Source organism: Megalobrama amblycephala, linkage group LG18 (genome assembly GCF_018812025.1).
Source record: "Megalobrama amblycephala isolate DHTTF-2021 linkage group LG18, ASM1881202v1, whole genome shotgun sequence".
Taxonomy (NCBI): Eukaryota; Metazoa; Chordata; class Actinopteri; order Cypriniformes; family Xenocyprididae; genus Megalobrama; species Megalobrama amblycephala.
The window spans coordinates 5684067-5707275 of NC_063061.1; the positions used below are offsets into that span (position 1 = coordinate 5684067).

Consider the following 23209-nt stretch of genomic DNA (forward strand, 5'->3'; position numbering starts at 1 on the left):
TCCGAGAGTTTTCTGTCCCTCCATTGAAAATGTATATACGGTATACTGTCCATGTCCAGAAAGGTAATAAAAACATCATCAAAGTAGTCCATGTGACATCAGTGGGTCATCAGTGAAGCATCAAAAATACGTTTTGGTCCAAAAATAACAAAAACTATGACTTTATTCAGCATTGTCTTCTCTTCCGGGTCTGTTGTATATCCGCTTTCACGCCACAGTGACGCTGCTGCTTCTTTCCTGTTTTACGGCGGTTGGCATCCAGCTTATTGGTGCATTACCGCCCCCTTCTGCTCCGGACAGTGACGCTGCTGACGTGTTATCCGGTGCGCCCGAGCTTCATTTACAGTCTGAGGGAGACGCACGCTGTATTCATGCTATTCTACATTGTTTGTATTTTGGTATTGCTATATTTTTTAAAACGGTGCGTAAGTGTGCATGTTGCGGATGTCCTAATCGCGTCACTGTCCGGAGCAGAAGGGGGCGGTAATGCACCAATAAGCTGGATGCCAACCGCCGTAAAACAGGAAAGAAGAAGAAGCAGCGTCACTGTGGCGTGAAAGCGGATATACAACAGACCCGGAAGAGAAGACAATGCTGAATAAAGTCGTAGTTTTTGTTATTTTTGGACCAAAATGTATTTTAGATGCTTCAAAAACTTCTAACTAACCCACTGATGTCACATGGACTACTTTGATGATGTTTTTATTACCTTTCTGGACATGGACAGTATACTGTACATACATTTTCAATGGAGGGACAGAAAGCTCTCGGACTAAATATAAAATATCTTAAACTGTGTTCTGAAGATGAAAGGAGGTGTTACGGGAACGACATGAGGGTGAGTCATTAATGACATCATTTTCATTTTTGGGTGAACTAACCCTTTAATAACGCACAAACAAAATCAGTACCTGAGCTTTCAGCCACAATGTTGCAGAAATAGAAATAATTTCAAAAATAGAATCTCTCTATCGCTCGTTGCAAATCACTGTCGCAGCTGGTTAGGACAAAAACTCCAAGCTTGTTTCATTGAGTTTCTATGTGTTCTTTAAAGTTTGATTCATTGAACTGCTTCCTTTTTAAGCCAAGTTCACACTACAGGACTTTAAACGTCGTCAGATCGCTGTGCTGTTCAGACTACATGACTTGAAGTCATTGTGGCGTTCACACTACGTGACACTACATAAATGATCTGCAACAGGAGTTTACACACTACACAAGCTGACGACAACTGTCACCCAACGACTTTATTTGAAAATGGATGTTGGGAGGAAATAAGATTAAATTCTGAATTAAATTTAATTCAAATTAAACCCTTTCACACATAAGTTTAAATCATTCTGGCTGACATCCCAGAGTTCAGGCGACTGTTATTTTAGAACGTTTCCCTTAATTGTTTCCAAGACGACGCGTCATGATTGTCACGTGACATACCGCGGCCAGCCGGCCACACTGTATGACAGATGTATTGCTTTTCTCACCATGTCATCAACTATCTGATATTCCGATTCTCAAATATGTGCAAGTGAGTGTTTTGTCATTTAAAAACCTATATAATGACCTTGATCTTAATATGTAACGTGAATTCATCCATTTGTCCTCAAATACATGTGGCCGGTGTACTGGGAGAACAGTAGAGTGAGTGAGCTTTATAGTTACTTACACAATGTGTATCTGATATGAATAAACGTCGGCAAATTATATTTGAATGGATTTTTATTGCTGCTTCCATAGACATCAGTGTCACAGCCCGACCTGTCAGTGAACTTGTTAACTTGCAAATCAGGCTTAAATCGGACTTAAAATCCTGTAGTGTAAACTTGGCATTAGGAAACTACCTCTCAATAAGTGGTGTTGCACACCTGTTGGTGATTATCAGAGTGAACACAGCTGTGTGTGATTGTTACTCTTGTTATCTGATGGCTGAAATGTCATTTTTTAAGTAATAAAGTTTAGATCTTAAGAGTGAGTGTTGCACCTTTGTTCAGCTCAAGACAAAAAACTCTAACATGGAAAAGAAACCTTTTATCAGGCATCACATCTCATCTGGTTAGGATACAGTGATTCAAAAAAATAATCAATCCTTTTGACTCATCCCTCTTTTTTAAAAAAACCTGCAAATATATTGTATTGTATTGCAGGTGCAACACAGTTAAGCTCAATGGATAGCTCTTGTGCCATAATATTGTAAGAAACATCACACGTGGCCTTTCCAACGCCATTACGTAATGCGTGGCGCATTGCAGAGCAGTGCAAGATGAACATTTGTGGTTAAATTATTATTTTTTTTTTTTAATGAGCGATGGTTTCTCTAGATAAGACTCTTATTCCTCGTCTGGGATCATGTAGAGCTCTTTGAAGCTGCACTGAAACTGACATTTGGACCTTCAACCCGTTGAACCCCAGTGAAGTCCTCTATATGGAGAAAAATCCTGGAATATTTTCATCAAAAAACTATAATTTATTTTCGACTGAAGAAAGAAAGAAAAACATCTTGGATGACATGGGGGTGAGGAAATTATCAAGAAATTTGAATTCTGAAGTGAACTAATCCTTTAATGAACATTTTTGATTAAAGTCGGCATGAAACAGAAGTTGCGATTGTCTTTTCTTCACTACTGTGACATCTATCCGAGTGAAACGGCATCTGAAATGAGAGGGCAGGACTTGATTTTGTCCTTCTGGAATTGATTGGATTGTTGGAATTTGGGCGTTGCTAACAAAATGGAGGCAGATCTGAATGCCATCAGGTTAATTTATTCATGAAAAAGTTAGTTTGCCATGAGTAAGATTTATGTTTATGTAATATCTTTTCAATGTTTAGTACTATACACCTCAATGACTGGCATCAGCTGCGGTTAATGCATTGATCTCTATAAAGTGAAGCATCAGCTTCGGCATTTCCCCCTTACGTCACTAGATCTGCTGGCAGTTCCAGATAGCTCCGCCCTCGAGTCATAGCATGTGACAGGAAGAGACGATGAGTCATTTTGAGGGGGAGGGGAGATTAATGTTTTTGATTAAAGATTACGAGGGCACATGAATTAAAAAAAATAAAAAAAATAAACTGCACGGATAATTTCTTTAATTAATTAATTAATTAATTAATTAATACTACAATATTTAAGGCATTGTGCTACATAACACAGACATATATTACTACAGTGATATTTTAATAATATTGCTGTTGCATTCATTTTTTTATGGTTTTACACTTTTAAATGTCTTTTTAATGTTTGATGGTTGAAGTTATAATAATTTCATCTCAATGTACCCAGTTTGAATAAAACTTTCGCTGATTCAACTCCCATAATACACACAAAGCATCATGGGGCGTAGGAAAAAGTTGGATAGGTGTGTACGGTTTCCTTACAAAGTGAGATCAACTACTGGCCTGGCACACATAATACAATGTTTTTAGTCGTTTTTTGCGGATTCGTGTGAACGGGGATCATTTTGACAACATTGTCGTCTGTACGCGAAAAATGCGAAGGAAAAACGTCTCCTTTTTAGTTTATCGTTGCCGACGTTTAAAACGTACCCTAAAAATGTAGACTGCCGCCACCACAGTTATCAATAAATATGGTTTCATTCTGACATCGATAACTAATGAGTATCATAAGCATTCACAGAAAAAGGTGTTGAAAGTTTCAAAGGCTATTTTAAGAACAGCACAGGTTTGAATTACTCATAAGCTGGAGAGGCCAAACACTACAGAAGTTACTAGACTCAAATTGCACAAGACCAAGAGTGAATGTGACAAAGAAAGCTCCCAGCTCTCTGCAGTGCAGCCTCTTTCCGAGTACTTACCTAAAGATAACCATGGCAGTTTTACAGGGGGGACATGCAAGCAGGAAGATCTGCAAGAGAGGAAGTGATAAAGCTCAATAACTGACTCTTTCACACAAAGCAGATATAGATAAATAGATAAATGCAATATTTGAACCATGGGCCAAGTTGTGCTCATCTCATCAGAACAAGCTCTTATCGGCACATTTTCAGTGGCTGAGTGTCAATCAGAGAGACATTTTGCTACTGAAAAATGGATGCCTGAAGATAACACCACCATTTTGAACCAGTTCACTGTTGAATTCAGAACTACTGGATTATGTGGCACTTTGATTATGGCAGAAATGTACCTATAAATTCTCTTTATTTTACTTATTCTCTATGTAGCAATGCAAACACACCAGTTCAACTACACCATCAGCATAAACCGTTAAAATGACAGATCTAAAAATTAAATTTGCATTTGTAACTGAGCCGATTAAACAATCTTTTTAGGAATTATTTCAGATGTTTTATTTATACATTTCAGATAAATATTAAAATGAATGTCAATGTTTAAAACTATAGAGACATTTATTTGCTTTCGTATGATAAAACGGTCCATGCAGTCTTTTCTTTCAGGCGACTAAGGATGGCCGTGAGATCACAGATTGACATTGTTCAGTATGTTGGGAGGGTAGCCAGCCATTTCCCTCTTTGGATATGAAGAACAGTCTGGGAGGATGACATAGGAAGGAAGGAAGTTGAAGCCTGTCAGCAGATGTCATCATCCCAGGTGAGTCAAACTCGAGCACAATCTGAGGTCATGCAACAGGATGATGCCGCTTTGAGTTTCTTGTGTAATGTGCTCAGCCTGAGTTGGAGCGAACAATGTGTTTAAGGATTAAGATGATCATATAACAATGCTTTTTCCACTTCCTTTGAATTTTTTGAAGTGATTATTTAATGCAATGAGTCTAAACTCGATTTGGACATTTTCTGAAGAATATACTAATGGTGTTTTGCCCACTTAAAATTTGCTGACACAATGCAAGGGTGTTTTGGAGTGGTTTCTGTGTATGCCTCAGTCTCTTGACTGTCTTAAATCCCCAGTGAACAGCATTAAAGGAAAACAGGCCTTTATGATTAATTTAAATAATTAATTTGAACGTATCCTGATTATGTGTAAATAAAAATTGTTCACTACATCTCACCATGTACCAGTAGCCAGGTTTCCATTACAGATTTGCACAAAACTTTTGCAATATTTTCTAAATTTTGATAAAAACCATTGTTAAATGATGAACAGTTTCCATTAACTGATGTTATGCGACTAAAACTTTTTTTTTCCTCTTGCGATAAGTCATTCCAAAAATCATGGCGACGATGTTAGTAGGTTAGTTCACCCAAAAATGAAAATTCTGTCATTTATTACTCACCCTCATGTCGTTCCACACCCGTAAGACCTTCGTTCATCTTCAGAACACAAATTAAGATATTGTTGATGAAATCTGATGGCTCAGTGAGGCCTCTATTGACAGCAAAGCCATTCAAACTCTCAAGGTCCATAAAGGTACTAAAAACATTTGAAGCAGTCCATGTGAGTACAAAGCGACGAAAATACTATTTGTGCGCCAAAAAATACAAAATAATGACTTTTCAACAATATCTATATGGGCCGATTTCAAAACACTGCTTCATGAAGCTTCTGAGCTTTATGAATCTTTTGGTTTGAATCAGTGATTCGGATCTCCTATCAAATGGCTAAACTGCTGAAATCACGTGACTTTGGCGAATCGATTCGCTGATTCGATTCGTAAAGCTCTGAAGCAGTGTTTTGAAATCGGCCCATATAGATATCGTTGAAAAGTCATTATTTTGTTTTTTTGCCGCACAAAAAGTATTCTTGTCGCTTTGTAATATTAAGATTGAACCTCTGAACTCACATGAACTGTTTCAAATATGTTTTTAGTACCTTTATGGACCTTGAGAGTTTGAATGGCTTTGCTCTCAATAGAGTCCTCACTGAGCCATCAGATTTCATCAACAATATCTTAATTTGTGTTCTGAAGATGACCGAAGGCATTACGGGTGTGGAACGACATTAGGGTGAGTAATAAATGACATTATTTTCATTTTTGGGTGAAAAAAACTAACCTTTTAAGTAGCCTATATCGCAGCCACTGCACTAGCCATTATTTCTAATCGAAGGATATGTAGGCGTGTTATCCAAGCATTAATGGCAAGAAAAGCTTCTTGTACTTCGGAGCAGTATGAGGTGTTTCTCCCTCCTCTCTGCTTCGAGGTCTTGATAAATTGTGGCATTTCTTTGCTGTTTGGAATCCAGAATTCCCATAATTCTTTAATAAAGAACTCTGTCTCGTCTCCTGTCCAAACATACTGCGCCATCTTTAAAGAATTATGAACTTTTACATATGCCAGGAGACCTGTAATTGCAAAAAAAAAAAATTTCATTGCAGTTTTGCAAAATATTACGGTAACACTTTATTTTACAGTGCAATAGTTACACATTACTACATGTACTTAATATAGTAATAACAGTAAATTATGCATAATTACAAGTAACTAACCCTAAACCAAACCCTAACTGTAACTCTATAGTAAGTACATGTAGTTAAGTAATAGTACTCAGTACTTTTTTGATTAATTACAATGTAAGTACGGCACTGTAAAATAAAGTGTAACCAATATTACTTTTTCGAATTGCCTGAAAAACTACCTCATGCCAGCGTAAAAACAATTTTTTTGCAATATATGGGAGTTCTTTTGACCACTAATGCAACATAGCATAACTCTGAAGACATCTGTTAGTTATGAATTTAAAAAAGGAAGTATTATGTTATTCCTCTGGACATAAAAAGTAAAAGTGTAGAACCACTAAAAAAAGATCTGTACAAACAATCATACATAAGACATCAACAAACCTCATGCATCAGAAACATCATGATTTTCTCACCCTAGTGACATTTCAAACCATGTTTTGTTGTTGTTTCCCTTTTCTTCCCCAGAACACACACACAAAATGAATTTAGCAGAATGTGCATACAGTGAAAGTGAATGTAAACCAGGGCTATTGACAACATTCTCGCCACTATTCACTTCTAATCTTCTCCTTCATCCAAGCTCTGAAACATCAACATTGTTTGCACATATTCAAATTCATCTCGTATCTCTAAACTGATCATGACACTGACATTCAAATCACACAAATTTCAGGATATCTGGTCAACAAACCAGTTTTATAATCTTTTTAGTTTGTTTTGGGGTTTTTTACTGAATAGATGGACAAACTCTGTTGGCTGGCTAACACTGTACACCATACTGATCTCATCCCCCTAACAATAAATAAATAAATAAAAACAGAAAGCAATTATCTATAGTCCTTGTAGGCATCTACTGTACATCTGTGTCTTCTTAATGCTACTCCTGCTCCATTTTTATTTTATTTTTTTGGCATTTATTGAGGCTAACATAATTCTGCTGTACATCTGGTGCAATTACACAGTCAAAAAAAAAAAAAAAAATTAGATTACTTTTTCACAAAACATCATGACAATAAGGTTTGCAGGAAGGACGTACTTCAAATTAAAAAAAAAAAAAAAAAAGTTTGCTATTGCTACAGTCTGTAATGTTTGAGTTGCATTCAGCATGCACAGAAGGATTTATAAAGCATTTTATAAATAAATGTATACATTTATTTTACTTTCCCCATAACTCCTTGTACTGTATAAGGGTCACTGACGAAGAAGGTTTTTAAAAGTGTAAAAAAACATAATGGAGATATAATTAAATAAGTTTTATTTAGTGTTAACAGTGAGATTATGTGGTTTTTATAATCAATTAACACTGCTTTTGTCATTTTTTACAAGATGGACAAAATTTTTCACCCAAAAAAGTCATTCGGTTTAACCAAAATGTCAGTTTTACCGAATGACACTTTTGGTTATACAGAATGACGATATTTTCAAACAACGCTAACAGGCTGATATCTAGCTAGCTAGCAAAAGGACAATCAAACATTTTATATTTAGTACAAGTTTTTAAAATATTACAACATTTTCCATGTTTTATAGCTTTTGTACCAAATGACCTGATGTTTTGAGACATGCGTATGAACAAGTGAAAACATGACTTTTTCAAATAGTTAAAAGAGAGTTAGTTACTTTGCTTCATGACCATGTGGTCCTTTGCAGGTGTCTGAATGATGTCACATCCTATCACATGATACTGACTGCATGACTTGATCCAAAATGATCCCTTTATATTGGTTACTCCAAATGACATCAATGTAACTCATTTTTCCAGACATTCTTTCTCATAACAAAGCAACGACTTCTACACATAATTTTAATGCCATTTTGCACTATGTTGATATATGATGTTATAAAATCATGCCAGAATAAAAAAAAAAAAAAAATACATTTATTACATTTTAAGATATTTTAATCACAAATGAAATGTCTGTATTGGTCTTTGGACGGTTAAACCAAATGACCTTTTGACACTTCAAAATCTTTAAAATACCTTTATATGTAGCAAAATATAATTAAACCTTTTGGATTCAATAAAAGAGATCTAGTTGTACTACCTTACGTACTTTGGATGTCATCTTTGTTTTTTATTATCATTAAAGCCTTTGGAAAAAAAAAAAAAAGTGACCCGTCACATCATTAACCCATATATTATTGGTTCTGCACTCAAATAATTTATGTGTGTTTGCCATTGAGTCTGTTTACAATTCTCCACTTCATTATTTATCAGATGATAAGACTGTGACCTTGATCAAATACTGTTAGACTTGTACAAATAAGTTTATTGACATAAGTGGAACCATGGAGTTACTATGAGATGCTGTGTTTGAGAACATGTGCTGTGTTTAAATACTGGATGCCTGGTAGAGTGGCATCATAGGCTGCAGTGAGAGGGCAACAGCGGCCGGGCTGCGCAAATGCAACAAGGATTTCTTGATCTAGTTGCTCAATATACAAGAAAGCCTCATCTAGAAGACAGGTGCATTCTCATAAACCAGTCATTGACAATAAAAAATGCTTACTTCTAAGTAGGACTGGGTAATATATCATATTTACACCTGATATAGCTAATGATTTAAAATTAAGAAACACTTATAATTTAATGGTGCTTCTTATTAGTCCATTAAATTTCCTAAAAACTGTCATTAGACTAGCTTTGTGATCTGTGTGATTTGCTTCTCTTGCAAAAAACATCAAGACAGAAAGACGTTCCAAAAGATTGCTTGTGGCATTTTTCATATATTAAAATGCTTTATTTTAGCATAACTATTTGTTTGCATCATCACTGAAAACTGTTTACATATTTTTCCATGTGGCATGCGTTAAAAAGTTTAGGGATACACCGATAACCGATTTTGGCCGATAACCGATAATTCTTTATATTTGAAAGCTGATAACCGATATATTGGCCGATAAATCTAAATCCAAATCCAAATTTTTATATAATTTTTTAAAAGCCTGATTACAAAAAAAGTCTCACTATTAAAAGCCATGTTCCAAGCACACAATTATAATGTTCTCATTGTAGCTTATATGACAGACTTGCGCTGCACATTGTACTGTATTTTCTGTTTTGAAGTGATTCAAATCATATTTCAAGCAATTCAAAACCATCGTGATGAACAGAACACATCTGAATTGTCTCAGCTGAAGGAAATAATCCATAATTTGCCTTTAATATATCGGTGAAATGTTCTTATCTGGCCGATAATGATAACATTAAAAATGAACATATCGGCCGATACCGATATGGTGGCCGATATATCATGTATCCCTGAAAAACGTTTTAGTAACTATTTTAGTATAGAAAAGATTTCAGTAACAATTTGTTTGCATAACTACAGAATTGTTCACCCCATATAAAAATATATGTTTATTACCAATTTATTAATAGCATTACTGTATTTAGTTCACTTCATCTAAATGAGATGACTTTGTTATTTGGTGGACACTTGCTAATTTCTACACAAAAAAATAACTAAATAAAAAATAAAAAACAACCTAACATCCTTGGTGCATCTCAATCAGCTCCCTAGCTCATAAAGACAGGAAGAGTAGAACTGATATTTTTCTGATAATTTGATCAATTTTGCTGTAAAATGAAATAAATCTTGTTATTTAAAGTACATTATGATAAATACTTTGTTAGATATACCTGCAACATTTCAGCCACAAATTAATTATAAATGCAAGGAAGATTATGTTCAAAACTTGTCTAGTGATGTATGTTTATGCTTAAAAATAATGAAATTATATTTGTTTACATAACTTTTCAAACATCTGTCCTGCATGCGCGTTGGCTCACGTGATTTATGTTTCGTGGCTCCGTTAGCGCAACATAGTGAGCGTTGATACTCCCTTTTTTTAGGACACAACATTTCAGTGCACTGGAAGCGTTTTGCGATTGAGACCGCCCTTAAAACGGCCGACACCCTGATCAGTGCCCTGACTGCTGAACTATAGGGAGCTGATTGAGACACACTTAATATTCAACAAGATTACTGATCTTTCTGCATTGACACCACTGTATGAGAACTGAGCTGGACGATGGCATCACTATATAGATAAATGAACTAAATTAAAAGCAAACGATTTTTACAATGGAATAAATCAGTACTGAGTTCACTTAAAAGATGGACAATGACACTATTGTCTTCTAGAGCTGCAGTACAGCCAAAACAAACTTTGTTGCATAATTTTCCTGTTATCACTGTAAAGCTGCTTTGAAACAATCTGTATTGTAAACAGCACTATATAAATAAAGGTGACTTGACTTGACACACACCCCATGTTCAGGTTTGACTGTAATATTGTGAAATGATACTACAGTACAAAAAATGCTAAACTTTGACAAAACTATTTTATTGTTATAATAATGATTTTATAATGTCTAAACAAATCTAAATGAAAAACTTGGGAACGGTATATGAGCCAGTGAGTAATCTAGTCATTCTTTCTAGTAATCTAATCACTGAGTCAGTGTAGCTGCACTTGAAATTTCATATTATTTTTAATTTAAAAGTGTTATTTTTTCAGTAGATGGCAGCAATTATTTTTTACTGTTAAAAGCCACAATATGTAAGATTTTTGGATTAAAATATCCAAAAACCACTAGAACTGCGTTATATATTTTGTCGACTTGTACTTACATTATCCCAAATGTTTCCAAGAATGTTTAAATTTTAACCAGGATACGGACCATGTCTATGCGTCGCCTATCAATGACATCATACCCGCGTTACCCTCGATTTCCGGTTTTATTTTGTAGAAACACCAAAGACGCTTTAATATATTATGTGTTTTACTAGACAGGTGAGTAACTGTTTGGATTCATTCTTCGACAGAAAACTAATCATGTTATATAGCTCAACACAGTAAGTTTAAATCTCATTTTCTTGATTTACCGCGAGTGCCATGTTTTACCATGCCTAATATCGATCTAGCTTACTGCAGTGTGCAACAAGTGTCTCATAGCAGCCGCCGAGTGAATGCTGAGTAGCATTATAACAACTTTCAAGGTACTCAAATGTATTTAATATGATAATATTAAATACAGCGCTGTGTTACCCCACATACGCTTGACCAGAAGAAGCGGAAGCGCTTGTCTGCGGCATAATAAAAGTTCCGGCAAGTAATAAAAGTGTTGTGCTTGTCTCTCATTAGCAATCGCTCCAACAGCTTTCAGCCACACCCTGCTTCATACTATAGTAATGTTTAATAAATCTTTAATACATTAGCTCATCCATGAATATGATTTCTGCCCGAGTCCCATTGGATTCTTTTCCACCGGCTGTAGACGTGAAGACAAAACCTCCCAAGATTCCATGAAATCAAAGCATCATCAAGCTACGCATTTGTTTGATTAAGCGACCTCTAGTGGTGAAAAACTACACATTGTGCCTTTAATTATTATAAACTATGGCACATTTTTCATGTTATCACATGAATGAAATTAAGAAGTGTAGATCTTCTTTAAAGTGAATTTTACATAAAATGTTGCTATTTTACATAAATGTACATTTATTTTAAATTACAAATTGATTATATATATATATATATATATATATATATATATATATATATATATATATATATATATATATATATATATATATTTAAACTTTGCACATGAGGTCAGCTGCAGCCCAAAGATGTTAAATATTTACTTAAATTATGCGATTTTAAGTTAATATTTCAATAAATTTAACAACACATTCACATGTTCACCATTCTCTAATGCAAACAAATATTACCATTTCAGTTTTAGTTCAATTAATGTTCCATTTGTTTAATAGTAATTATTAGCTTCGTTATTAGGTAAACATACACTGTGTAAAATTAATTGTGCAACTTCATAGAATATCTGTTCTTTTTAAATTGCATTAGTCACACCGCAAGATCATGTAAATCAGGGTTGACCAATCTTCAGTTCCAACACTTCAACACACCTGTCTGTAATAATCAACCGTTTATGGAAATCTTAACTAGCTGATTCAGTTTTGTTTTATTAGTGTTGAAGCTGAACTTTGCAGGAAGGCTTTAGCCATCATAAAGGTTTATTTCAATTAATATTTTAACACTATATACAAATTTGGGCCAGTTACGTGGGTGTGTAACTACAGGGTATTCTGCCACACAATTTCTATTTCAAGTATTGTTTTCTATTTTAAGTATTTCTATTTCAAGGACTGTTGTAAAGCTCAGCTCAAAAAGGGCTACAGTCTGAATGTTTTGTGCTGGGAGCCTATAAATGTAGGCCTGAAGATTACATCACATTGGATCGTAAATCTCTGAGGCGAGGCTGATTTGGACTAATATGTGTCCACCTCCACACATCTGTGCCATCACTGCTGAGGTCTATCAATATATAGGCAAAAATCAATCACAAATAACACAAAAAAATCTAAGTGTAAGTTAAAGGCATAATATGTAAGATTTTTGGATTAAAATATCCAAAAACCACTAGAACAGTGTTATATATTTTGTTTTGTTGCACTTACATTATCCAAGATATTTCCAAGAATGTTTAAATCCAGAGAAATAAGCAATTTCAACCAGGACAGACCGTGTCCATGCTTCACCTACCAATGACATCATACTCGCAATTTCCCTTAATTTCCACTACTATTTAATATGCAATGAATAATTGACGACGGGCCATTGAATTATTAAAAAATAATGCACACTCGAGGTGGTAATGCGGCCACAAAGTGCCGTTACACTTAAGCTGTGCATTATCTTCTAATAATGCAATGGCCTGGAGTCAATTATTCCACTACGGTTACCACACCTCAAGACACCATTCAGATGTTGTATTTCAAGACATTTGTCAGGTTTTTGTCCCTAAAACACTCGTGTGTGGGACTAATTTCTTATGCATCTCATCTCAAGGCTTGAGCCTTGATAGCAGAATAATACAGTTGATAGTTATTAACGCAGTTGAGAGAGGGAATAAGCAGATGTGGATTAGCCTACTTGAGTCTGTGCATCTCTCACGGCAGCAGCGTCTCTACTAATAGTGAAACTATAAGTTTATCAACCTCAAGAACCGCAGTTATTACCTCGCTGGTGAGAAATGTCAAGTAGCTTTTAAGTTGCTAAACTATTTTACTGAGTAATTCGTAAGAGCAGCACTTCTGTGCGAGTGTGTGTTCGTACTATACAGTATATGTGTGCGCGAGAGAGTATGCGCTTTCAGGACACAATAAAATGTATTTTGTCAACTTAAAAATTATTCTGACATATTGATATTTTTTATATATTTTTACTAATGGGTGCAGGACACTATAGTTCATTTATGTAAGTGAGGATAGCAAAATAAATTAAACTGTGACATTATACCCAGAAATGCTTCACACAGTGGACTACCAGTAAAACTGATAAAAATTTGGAACCAAAAATTATTCAGACACTTTGACCTGACCATGTTTTGCTTAAGTATTATCTGACATAATTAAGATTATTTTTTTCTGACACAGTTTAACTCTGAGATCTTGTCATATTTTATTACCATTTTTATAAACTATAGTGAATAAACTGTATTAATGAATGAAATGTTCAAGGTGTCTGAATAAATTTTGGTTTGACTGATATATATACACAATATAATTCTCATTCTCAGTGAATAAAGATTACTTATTAAATGAAAAGATTGAAAAAATGATGACACAACCACCAAATAGGTGGCGATGTGCACTAAGTAGGTTATGTAAATCGCCATTAAACAAAAGAAGAATGAAGTAGAATGGCGCGGTTTTTCTTAGCGTCTGTTTCCATGGTGAATCATCGATTCGTCGCTCTGTTGAGAATGTCTTGTGTGTTAACCGGGAACATACTCTGGGTTGGCTGAACTTACTCCCGACGTGTTTTTGAAACCAGCATACCTCGAGTAAGCAAGGTTTGGGTTAATCAACCGAGAGTTCAGGGTATATCTGACGGTAGGTTAACCTTGCTTTCTGGAATACACCCTGCCTAGAACTACTTTTGCCGTGCATTTCCCTGAAAATAATTGCACACCTCAGAATGTTCGTCAACCAATCAGATTTGAGCATTCAGCAGCCCCGTAGTATAATAATAGCCTATTATGTTTTATTAGACAAGGGAAAAAACTGTTTGGATACATTTATAAACAGAAAACTAGTCATTGTTATATAGCTCAACACGTTTAGTCTTATTGTACATACATCACTAGAATCTCGTTTTCTTGATTATATTAATATGATTTTCTAATATCGATCTAGCTTACTGCAGTGTGCAACAAGTGTCTCACACTTGTTGAGTAACGTTACAACATCTTTTTCAACACACTCAAATGTATCTAATATGATAAACAGTGCTGTGTTACCTCATACTCATGACCGGAAGAAGCGGAAGCGGCGCCTGTGGCATAATAAAAGTTCTGCTGCTCTCAAGGTGTGTCGCACTCGTCTCTCATTAGCAATCGCTCCAGCGGCCTCGATCCGCTCCAACATCACTCAGTCCTGCTCTGCTTCATACTACAGTAATGTTAATAATCTCATCAATGATTTCTGACCAACTCTTTTCCACCGGCTGTGCGGTGAAGATGACATCTCCCATGGTCCCACGCTCAATCTCGGCGTCATCAAACTACGCCTTTGTTTTGAATAGGCGACCTCTAGTGGTGAAAAATTACATATTGTGCCTTTAAAGAGTGTTATTGTAACAATAAGGAACAAGAGGCAATGTTATAAAGTGAATGTAGTCAAAGTTAAAGGCTCTGGTTGAGCACAATGTGCAGCCGAGTGCCTATTATTCACTAATATAGTTAGGTCTTGAGTGCCTTATTGCTTTTGTACAGTAGTTATTGCATAGTAAAATATTTAAGGCTATTTTTCATTAAAGTGTTCTTTTAAGCAGACCCATTAGGTTTCATCCCTTTTAATATAAAAGCAAAAAGCAAAACAAACAAAATGCAAAACAGATTCCTCTTCATTCAGCTAGTAAATATAAAGTGAAAAATTTCTGATGAGAGAATTGTACACCAGTTTGAACAGCTCAATGATTCTCGAGATAAGGGACAAAACATGTCCTGAACACAAAAGCCCTCTTTATGTTCAAAATAAATAAATTCATAAATAAAAATACTAACTTATCTAAAAAATAAATACTTATCTAAAAGGAAACCTGGATATCAGGACATTCATTGCTTTTATTTTTAAATAATTTTGTTAGAATTATTTTAAATACATGCTCTATACTTGGAAACACTGTCACAATGGTCACAATGTAAAATTGCCAAACAAAGTGTTTAAAAATGCAACAAATTCAAAAATATACATTTAAATTGAAAGGCAAAGATCTGTAATAAATCAAACAATACAAAAAGTAAGTCTTGAATTATATTTTCCATAAAAAATGGCTATCAAAGATGTCCCTCACTTTGCCTCAACTCCATCAGGATTTTTTTATAATTCTGAATAAATCAGGCAATATCATGGTCATCTTTAACTCTGAGGAGCACTTACTATTTCCTGCTCATTGATGATTTTACAGTAGGACACATAGTCCTGGGAGTTTTATATTGTTTTATATCTTATACGAACAATGTTGAAGTCTCTGCGGTCACAGCTTTAACAGGTCAACTCCATCATCCCGGTGTAATAGTACAGCTACAACTGAGAGAGAAAACAAAATTGCTCTAATAATATAAAACACGTGGTTAAGGTGGAAAAATATTACATTTTGTCAACTCCATCAGACGTCAACTCCATCAGGTTTTATGTCTGATGGTTGACAAGTGCTCTCAAAAAGTCTATATAAAGTGATTTAATGTTTTGTTTTGTTTTTTTGCGCATAAATGTTGTTTCATGATTCTATTTACATATACTGTATATTTGGCCCCAGCTGGACCTTTGTCAACTCCGTCAGTGTATGTCAACTCCGTCTGTACATTTCAACTCCGTCTGTACATTTCAACTCCGTCAGTGTATGTCAACTCCGTCTGTACATTTCAACTCCGTCAGTGTATGTCAACTCCGTCAGTGTATGTCAACTCCATCTGTACATTTCAACTCCGTCAGTATATGTCAGCTCCGTCTGTACTTGTCAGCTACGGCAGTGTATGTCAACTCCGTCTGTATTTGTCAACTCCATCAGTGTATGTCAACTCCGTCTGTACATTTAAACTCCGTCAGTATATGTCAGCTCCGTCTGTACTTGTCAGCTACGTCAGTGTATGTCAACTCCGTCAGTGCATGTCAACTCCGTCTGTACATTTAAACTCCATCAGTATATGTCAGCTCCATCTGTACTTGTCAGCTACGTCAGTGTATGTCAACTCCGTCTGTATTTGTCAACTCCATCAGTGTATGTCAACTCCGTCAGTACTTGTCAACTCCGTCTGTACTCCGTCAGTGTATGTCAACTCCGTCTGTACTTGTTAATTTTGAAAGGAATGTCTTATTCTTTTTTCAATTTATTGTGTTAAAATATTAAAACATAAACTGAACTACACAATATCATGTCTGATTTACCCAAGAACATTGGTTATAGATGTTTAATGTTAAAAAGGAATTTAGGAACTGGATAGTTCATATTAACCCAAGAAAAAAAAAAAATGGAGAATTTTTTTTTTTTCTCTTAGCTCCTTTACTGAACACTATTATAATAATTGATGACTTTAGACTCTTGTTGGATGGATCAAATTAAAACAGCATGCTTTTTAATGAGTCTGGCGGAGTTGACACAAATTCAGTTCAGAAGTGAATAAATGTACATTTTTAGAAAAATAAAAATAAATAAAAAACATTTTCCCTTACATGGTTCATTGGCTGTCTACAAATATCAGTTTAAAAATAATATATTATTAAAAACTAACTTCTAAAACATGTTTTGTCCTTTATTTCAAGAATCAGTGAGCTGCAAATAAGCAGTGCAAAATGTTACATTACACTTCCTCCTTTTTACAACTGATCTCACTTTTAAAATTTCACAACACTCATTTCCTTCGTCTTTTTGGAGAGCCAGGAAGAGGCACTGCAAAGGTTATAACAAGTTCAGATATGCTCCAAGCTATGTGGTATGCAATAAAAACATTTTTCTTAAATTAGCAGTGCATGCAATGACATTCAAAGCTTGGAAACCAAAAGGAAATATATTGCTACTACTGCTACTACTACTACTACTACTACAAATCAGTTACTAGTTTACCCAAAGCATCTTATGACACAATAAATATGTCTTCAGATCATTCAATTAACCTGAAGTTGAGTGTTTTGTTCAAGGTCACAGTGGGGATGGATGAAGCAACAATCTTTCAGTGACCAGCCCAAATCATCTGCAATAAAAGCAGAAGCACATCTCCACAATAACTGATTATGATTTGATCATAAATATACTTACTTGCACCATTGTGACCACATGACATGGATTGAGGAGGTAGATCACAGTCTTGGTTGCAAACTTAAAGCCAACCTCAACACCAAATGTCATGCACAGAGCCACAAGCAACAGGTTCTTGCCCCAGCTGTCTTCCTTACTCCTCCTGCCATCCTTCCCAACATCCCTGACCTCTTTAGGGACATGGAGCTTCTTGATGGCCACCACCACTTCCAGAATAGAAAACACCACAATGATCAGAGTCTCAAATACTCTCTGCCGTGGAGAGAGGAAGGCTGCGCACTCAGGCCCTCCGTTGCCCTCAAACATGGGGTCCACCCCTCCATAGATCCAGTCCAGCAGACTGTAGATGTTATACCGAGACATGTTCCTCTGCTCGTATTGGAAAAGGTACGAACAAGACGGTATAAAGGACAGGACACCAACCTCCTGACGAAACATTAACTTCAAATCTGTCTTCGGTGTAGGAATAATGAAATGCTCAAGGAGGAGGGCAGCCTCAGCTGTTTCAACAGATTGGCATCCTTTATGTACAAGACACCTGTGTGAGAGACGCGGTGTGTTATTCACAGATGATCCTCAGGGCTGGGCTTTAGCTGCTTGTATGCATTTCCAAACGTGTCGTCTTGACTGGAAAACGTTTTCTTCGATAAAACGAGTCCAGAATATTCCTGGCCAGAGCGGACCATTACATAAAAGCTTCAAAGAGGCTCTTGTTCAGCGGCGAGAGGCCTTAAATACATCAACAAAACTCGACCTCGGCCGATTCGGAGTACGTTAGCTCGCTGCTGCAACGTATCATCCGATCAAATACGTCAAAACCAGAAACAGAAGATGCGATGTGCCCATATCCATGTGGCGGATTAAAGAGAAACCATAGAAACGCCGCCCTGTTCACTCGGGCCCCCAAATCCACCCACACCGCAACACGCCTGCGCGCTCAGCTTCCCCCGAAAATCATTAACATATTGATGAAGCCGCACGTTTCCTGGAAAGGGACTGGGCGAGCGCGGTGGCCCCGCCTTCTTTTCGCAAGTATGTACTTGTTAACTCTCTCACTGCCGGCTGTACATATTTTCTAATACAGTATCGTCATAAATCAAATATGTGGAGGGCAAACTACCTAACAAGTAAGTAATAAAAAGAAAGAAAATATTTAGTACAGAAAACAGACCATTGCACAGTCCAGAGAATTGATTTGGGAGAGTAAAACCTTACTTCCTGAAAAATTATGACAAAATATTTTATTAACAAATGCATAAGACACGTTGTTATTTTTTTAACCCCTTAAATGGTAGTTCACCTAAAAATGTTAAAGGATTAGTTCACTTTGAAATTAAAATTTCCTGATAATTTACTCACCCCCATGTCATCCAAGATGTTCATGTCTTTCTTTCTTCAGTCGAAAAGAAATGAAGGTTTTTGATGAACCATAAATGCTCATCTTGAACTAGCTCTCTTCTTCTTCTTCTTCTTCTCTATTAGAATTCCAGCACTGTAGACACTGCTAAGTGTATTACTGCCCTCCACAGGTCAAAGTTTGAACTAAATTGTCATATACAATGTGCTAGTGCAAGTATATAACAATTAGTTCAAACTTTAACCTGTGGAGGGCAGTAATACACTTAGCAGTGTCTACAGTGCTGGAATTCTAATAGAGAAGAAGAAGAAGAAGAAGAGAGCTAGTTCAAGATGAGCATTTATGGTTCATCAAAAACCTTCATTTCTTTTCGACTGAAGAAAGAAAGACATGAACATCTTGGATGACATGGGGGTGAGTAAATTATAAGGAAATTTTAATTTGAAAGTGAACTAATCCTTTAAGTTGGGTTGCCTTTTTCTTAAATTAGAAAGTGTTTCCAAATGTTTCGATACTGAGATTAAAGGGTTAGTTCACCCCAAAAATGAAAATTCTGTAATTTATTACTCACCCTCATGCCGTTCCACACCCGTAAGACCTTCGTTCATCTTCGGAACTCAAATTAAGATATTTTTGATGAAATCCGATGGCTCGGTGAGGCCTGCATAGCCAGCGATGACATTTCCTCTCTCAAGATCCATTAATGTACTAAAAACATATTTAAATCAGTTCATGTGAGTACAGTGGTTCAATATTAATATATAAAGCGACAAGAATATTTTGGGTGCGCCAAAAAAAACAAAATAACGACTTATTTAGTGATGGCCGATTTCAAAACACTGCTTCAGGAAGCTTTGGAGCGTTATGAATCAGTGTATCGAATCATGATTCGGATCGCATGTCAAATCGGCAAACTGCTTAAATCACGTGACTTTGGTGATCCGAACCGCTGATTCAACACACTGATTCATAACACTCTGAATCTTCCTGAAGCAGGAATGCACCGGATGCCGTGCGCGCGCTCAAGGCAGTTGGACATAGTGGTGTTTTAGAGGTAAAAAAATTATATAAATACTGTTCGGTTTCTCACACAAACCGATTGTTTGGTGTCTTAGGACATCAATGTGTCGTCACAAGATGCAGCGTTTAATTTGGATTTGTTTGTCATGTTTTTTTGACTCTTATTGATAGAGTTCCCAGTGACACGCATTATACGACTGACAGATGGCAATTATTATTTTGTCACATTATAAGAGTAACATTTAATTTAAAATAATTACCAAAACAAGTAAAATGTATTTAAAAGAGCAAATGGTTTTACTTAATTATATTAATTACATCAGATTTTTAAGTAATAATTACTCAGGTCAGGTTATATTCACTTTGTTAATTTTACTTAGCTTAGTTAAGTAGATTTACTTAATTTCCATGTGTGTGAAATTTACTTAAAAAATATTTGTGCAAAATAAAAATTCTACTTATTGTTTTTCTCAGTGTGTGCGTGTCTAATTACAGACACCGCATTTCTTATTCAAACATTTCCATTAGCTTTGTCTTTATTGCAATCAATAAAACTGGGTTATTGGCAAATTAGGCAAGTGTGATAACTGCATTTAAATATAAATACAACATTAAAAAGTCAACCATTGATGATTTTGTGTCGATGTACAGCAAGTAACAGTTCACCGGAAATGCCCAAGCTGGCTTAACGAAAACCAGGAGGTAACCGTGCATATGGTCAATTATAGGTGAAATATGTAAGATTTTTGCAGTAAAATATCCAAAAACCACTAGGCCAGTGTTATGTATTTTGTTCACTTGAGTACTGACAATATCCCAAATGTTTCCAACTATTTGTAAATCGTGAGAAAATTGCAATTTTAACCAAGGCTCCGGGACGTGTGAGGAGTCGCCTGTCAATTGCGTCATTCCCGCGTTATCCTCAGTTTCCGGTTTTATTTTGTAGAAACCATGGAAACACCAAAGACGCTTTAATATTTACGTGTTTTTAATAGGCAAGGGAACAGTTGTTTGGTTAAATTTATAGACAGAAAACTAATTGTTGTTACATAGCTCAACATGTTTAGTCTTTTTGTTTAAATTGAATTTTCTTTATTTTTTGCGAGTACCATGCTTTACCATGGTAAAACACTATTTTGTGAAGTAGCTAACATAGCATAATCAGATGCAGCTTTATTTTTAGTAACAGTAATACAGCATTTTCTCCATCATACAATACGTTTTAAAATTAATTGCATTTATCAACACAAGCCATCCAGTATTTAATATGATATTCTAAAATCGATCTATCTTACAGCAGTGTGTAACAGTGTCTCACAGCAGCCGCCGAGTGAACGCACAGAGTAACGTTATAACATCATTTTCAACACTCTCAAATGTATCTAATGTGATAAACATCGCTGTGTTACCTCATACTCATGACCGGAAAAACGGAAGCGCCAGCGACTGTGTCATAATAAAAGTCCCGCTGCTCGCGGTGTGTTGCGCAATCGCTCCAGCTCCTCGTTCAGCTCCACAACACTCGCTCCTGCTCTGCTTCATACTACAGTAACGTTAATAATCGCATCCATGAACATGAGTTCTTCCTGAGTCCTATCCCGATTGTTTTCCACTGGCTGTAATGTGAAGACCACATGTCCCAAGATTCCGCGCTCAAACATGCCGTCATCAAGCTACACCTTTGTTTTGAATAGGCCTCTAGCGACCTCTAGCGGACAGAAATCTTACATACTGCACAATTAAATATCACCAAAAAGCATTCCTGGCATGTGGGAGAAAAGAAACTTCTCTAATCATGGTCAACCGTAATTGAAGATTTGGCAATGGCTGTTCCCTTTCATATTTTTACTCAACGCTGCGTCAGTAGCTGATGCTATATGGGAACACCCTGGGTGGTGCATTGTCTGAAGCCTTCATAGATTCACGCCAATTTATTGGCTGATGACGCCGCTCCTTAAAGATGTCTTGCGACACTTACGCCATACACAGCATGCACGTAATTAGCTCCTCTGACCCTTCTTTTACTTGAGAAATGATTTATCTTGTCTGTGCTAGTGTTGTTTTCTGTCAGTGTTTATTAGCATTTTTCAGCGACTGCATTGACTCCACACAACGAGGTTTCTTTCAAGGATGTGTTATTTACTGCTGCATCAGACTCTGGAGAATGTGAATACTGACTGGTCAGAGGAAGCACAGGATGTTCAGTCTTCTAAGCTGAATGAACACTTCCTGAGTGGCTCTGACTCATGCCCAAGTGCGTAGGAAGGAAGGTGCCATTCTTCAACGATGTTCACACTGAGGTGTCATGATCGTAGAAACTGCCATTCTCGGCACATCTGACAAATGCATCGGCCATGTCTGCCCTGGGGCCCGTTCTTCGTACGTTGCTAACCTGGTTAGCTGGATTTAAATGATGATGATTTGGCATGATCTTGGATTGTTCGGTTCTTCAACACTCATCCTGGACTTGTTGCCATAGCAACAGGTACGTAAGCTTAAACCTGCTCTTGAGCAGGCTTATTTCTTGTAAACAGGATTAGATTGCATCTTTTTAAGTGGAATTGATACTTAAAATCTGTCCCAGACACTGCTAATTTATTTACTTATCCAGGGACAATAATTTAAAATGATAATAATTTGCTAATTAATTTGAAAATAATATTATAAATGTTGTGTAGTCTATAATACTATAGGCACAGCCAGTTTTACTCATTGAAAGATTTATTTGTGATGGAATAATTACTTTACAATTGTATTGGAGTCTTACACATATGCCTGTACAGTTATTCTGAGCCATGCATTAATTTGAACGGTGACACTATTATGGGAGTGGCTTGATGCAGCACAGGAGATGCAGATAACTTGATCTTGACATTAATTAACTTTTAATTAAAACTTTAATTAATGCTGTTACGTAGCAAATCTGCTTCAAAGATAAAATTAAATGAATTGCGAATTACAACACTGAAAAAAAATCTACAACTGTACAAATGCTTGTGAATCTAAATAACTGGGAATCATGTAAAAAATAAAACAGTGCACATTTCATTTATCTATTATAACATTTATGACGTAATGTCATTTTGTTCGCTTGGCTTAATCATTATAAAGGTCCAGAAATTTGTCAAGTTTCTCGTCAGGTGTCTTTTCT

At 35.9% G+C, this 23209-nt stretch overlaps 1 protein-coding gene across 1 annotated transcript in view; it reads right to left on the reverse strand.

The window, feature by feature from the left end:
• The window catches only part of LOC125252418 (transmembrane protein 164), a 31769-nt gene extending 13128 nt beyond the window's left edge, over positions 1-18641 (reverse strand). The window contains exons 1-2 of the mRNA XM_048165697.1: positions 17682-18641; positions 3811-3860 (exon numbers count right to left, since the gene is read on the reverse strand). Coding sequence (XP_048021654.1) covers positions 3811-3860; positions 17682-18119 — 488 coding nt within the window. The 5' untranslated portion in view covers positions 18120-18641. The remainder of the gene's footprint in view (positions 1-3810; positions 3861-17681) is intronic.
• Positions 18642-23209: the final 4568 nt, after the last annotated feature.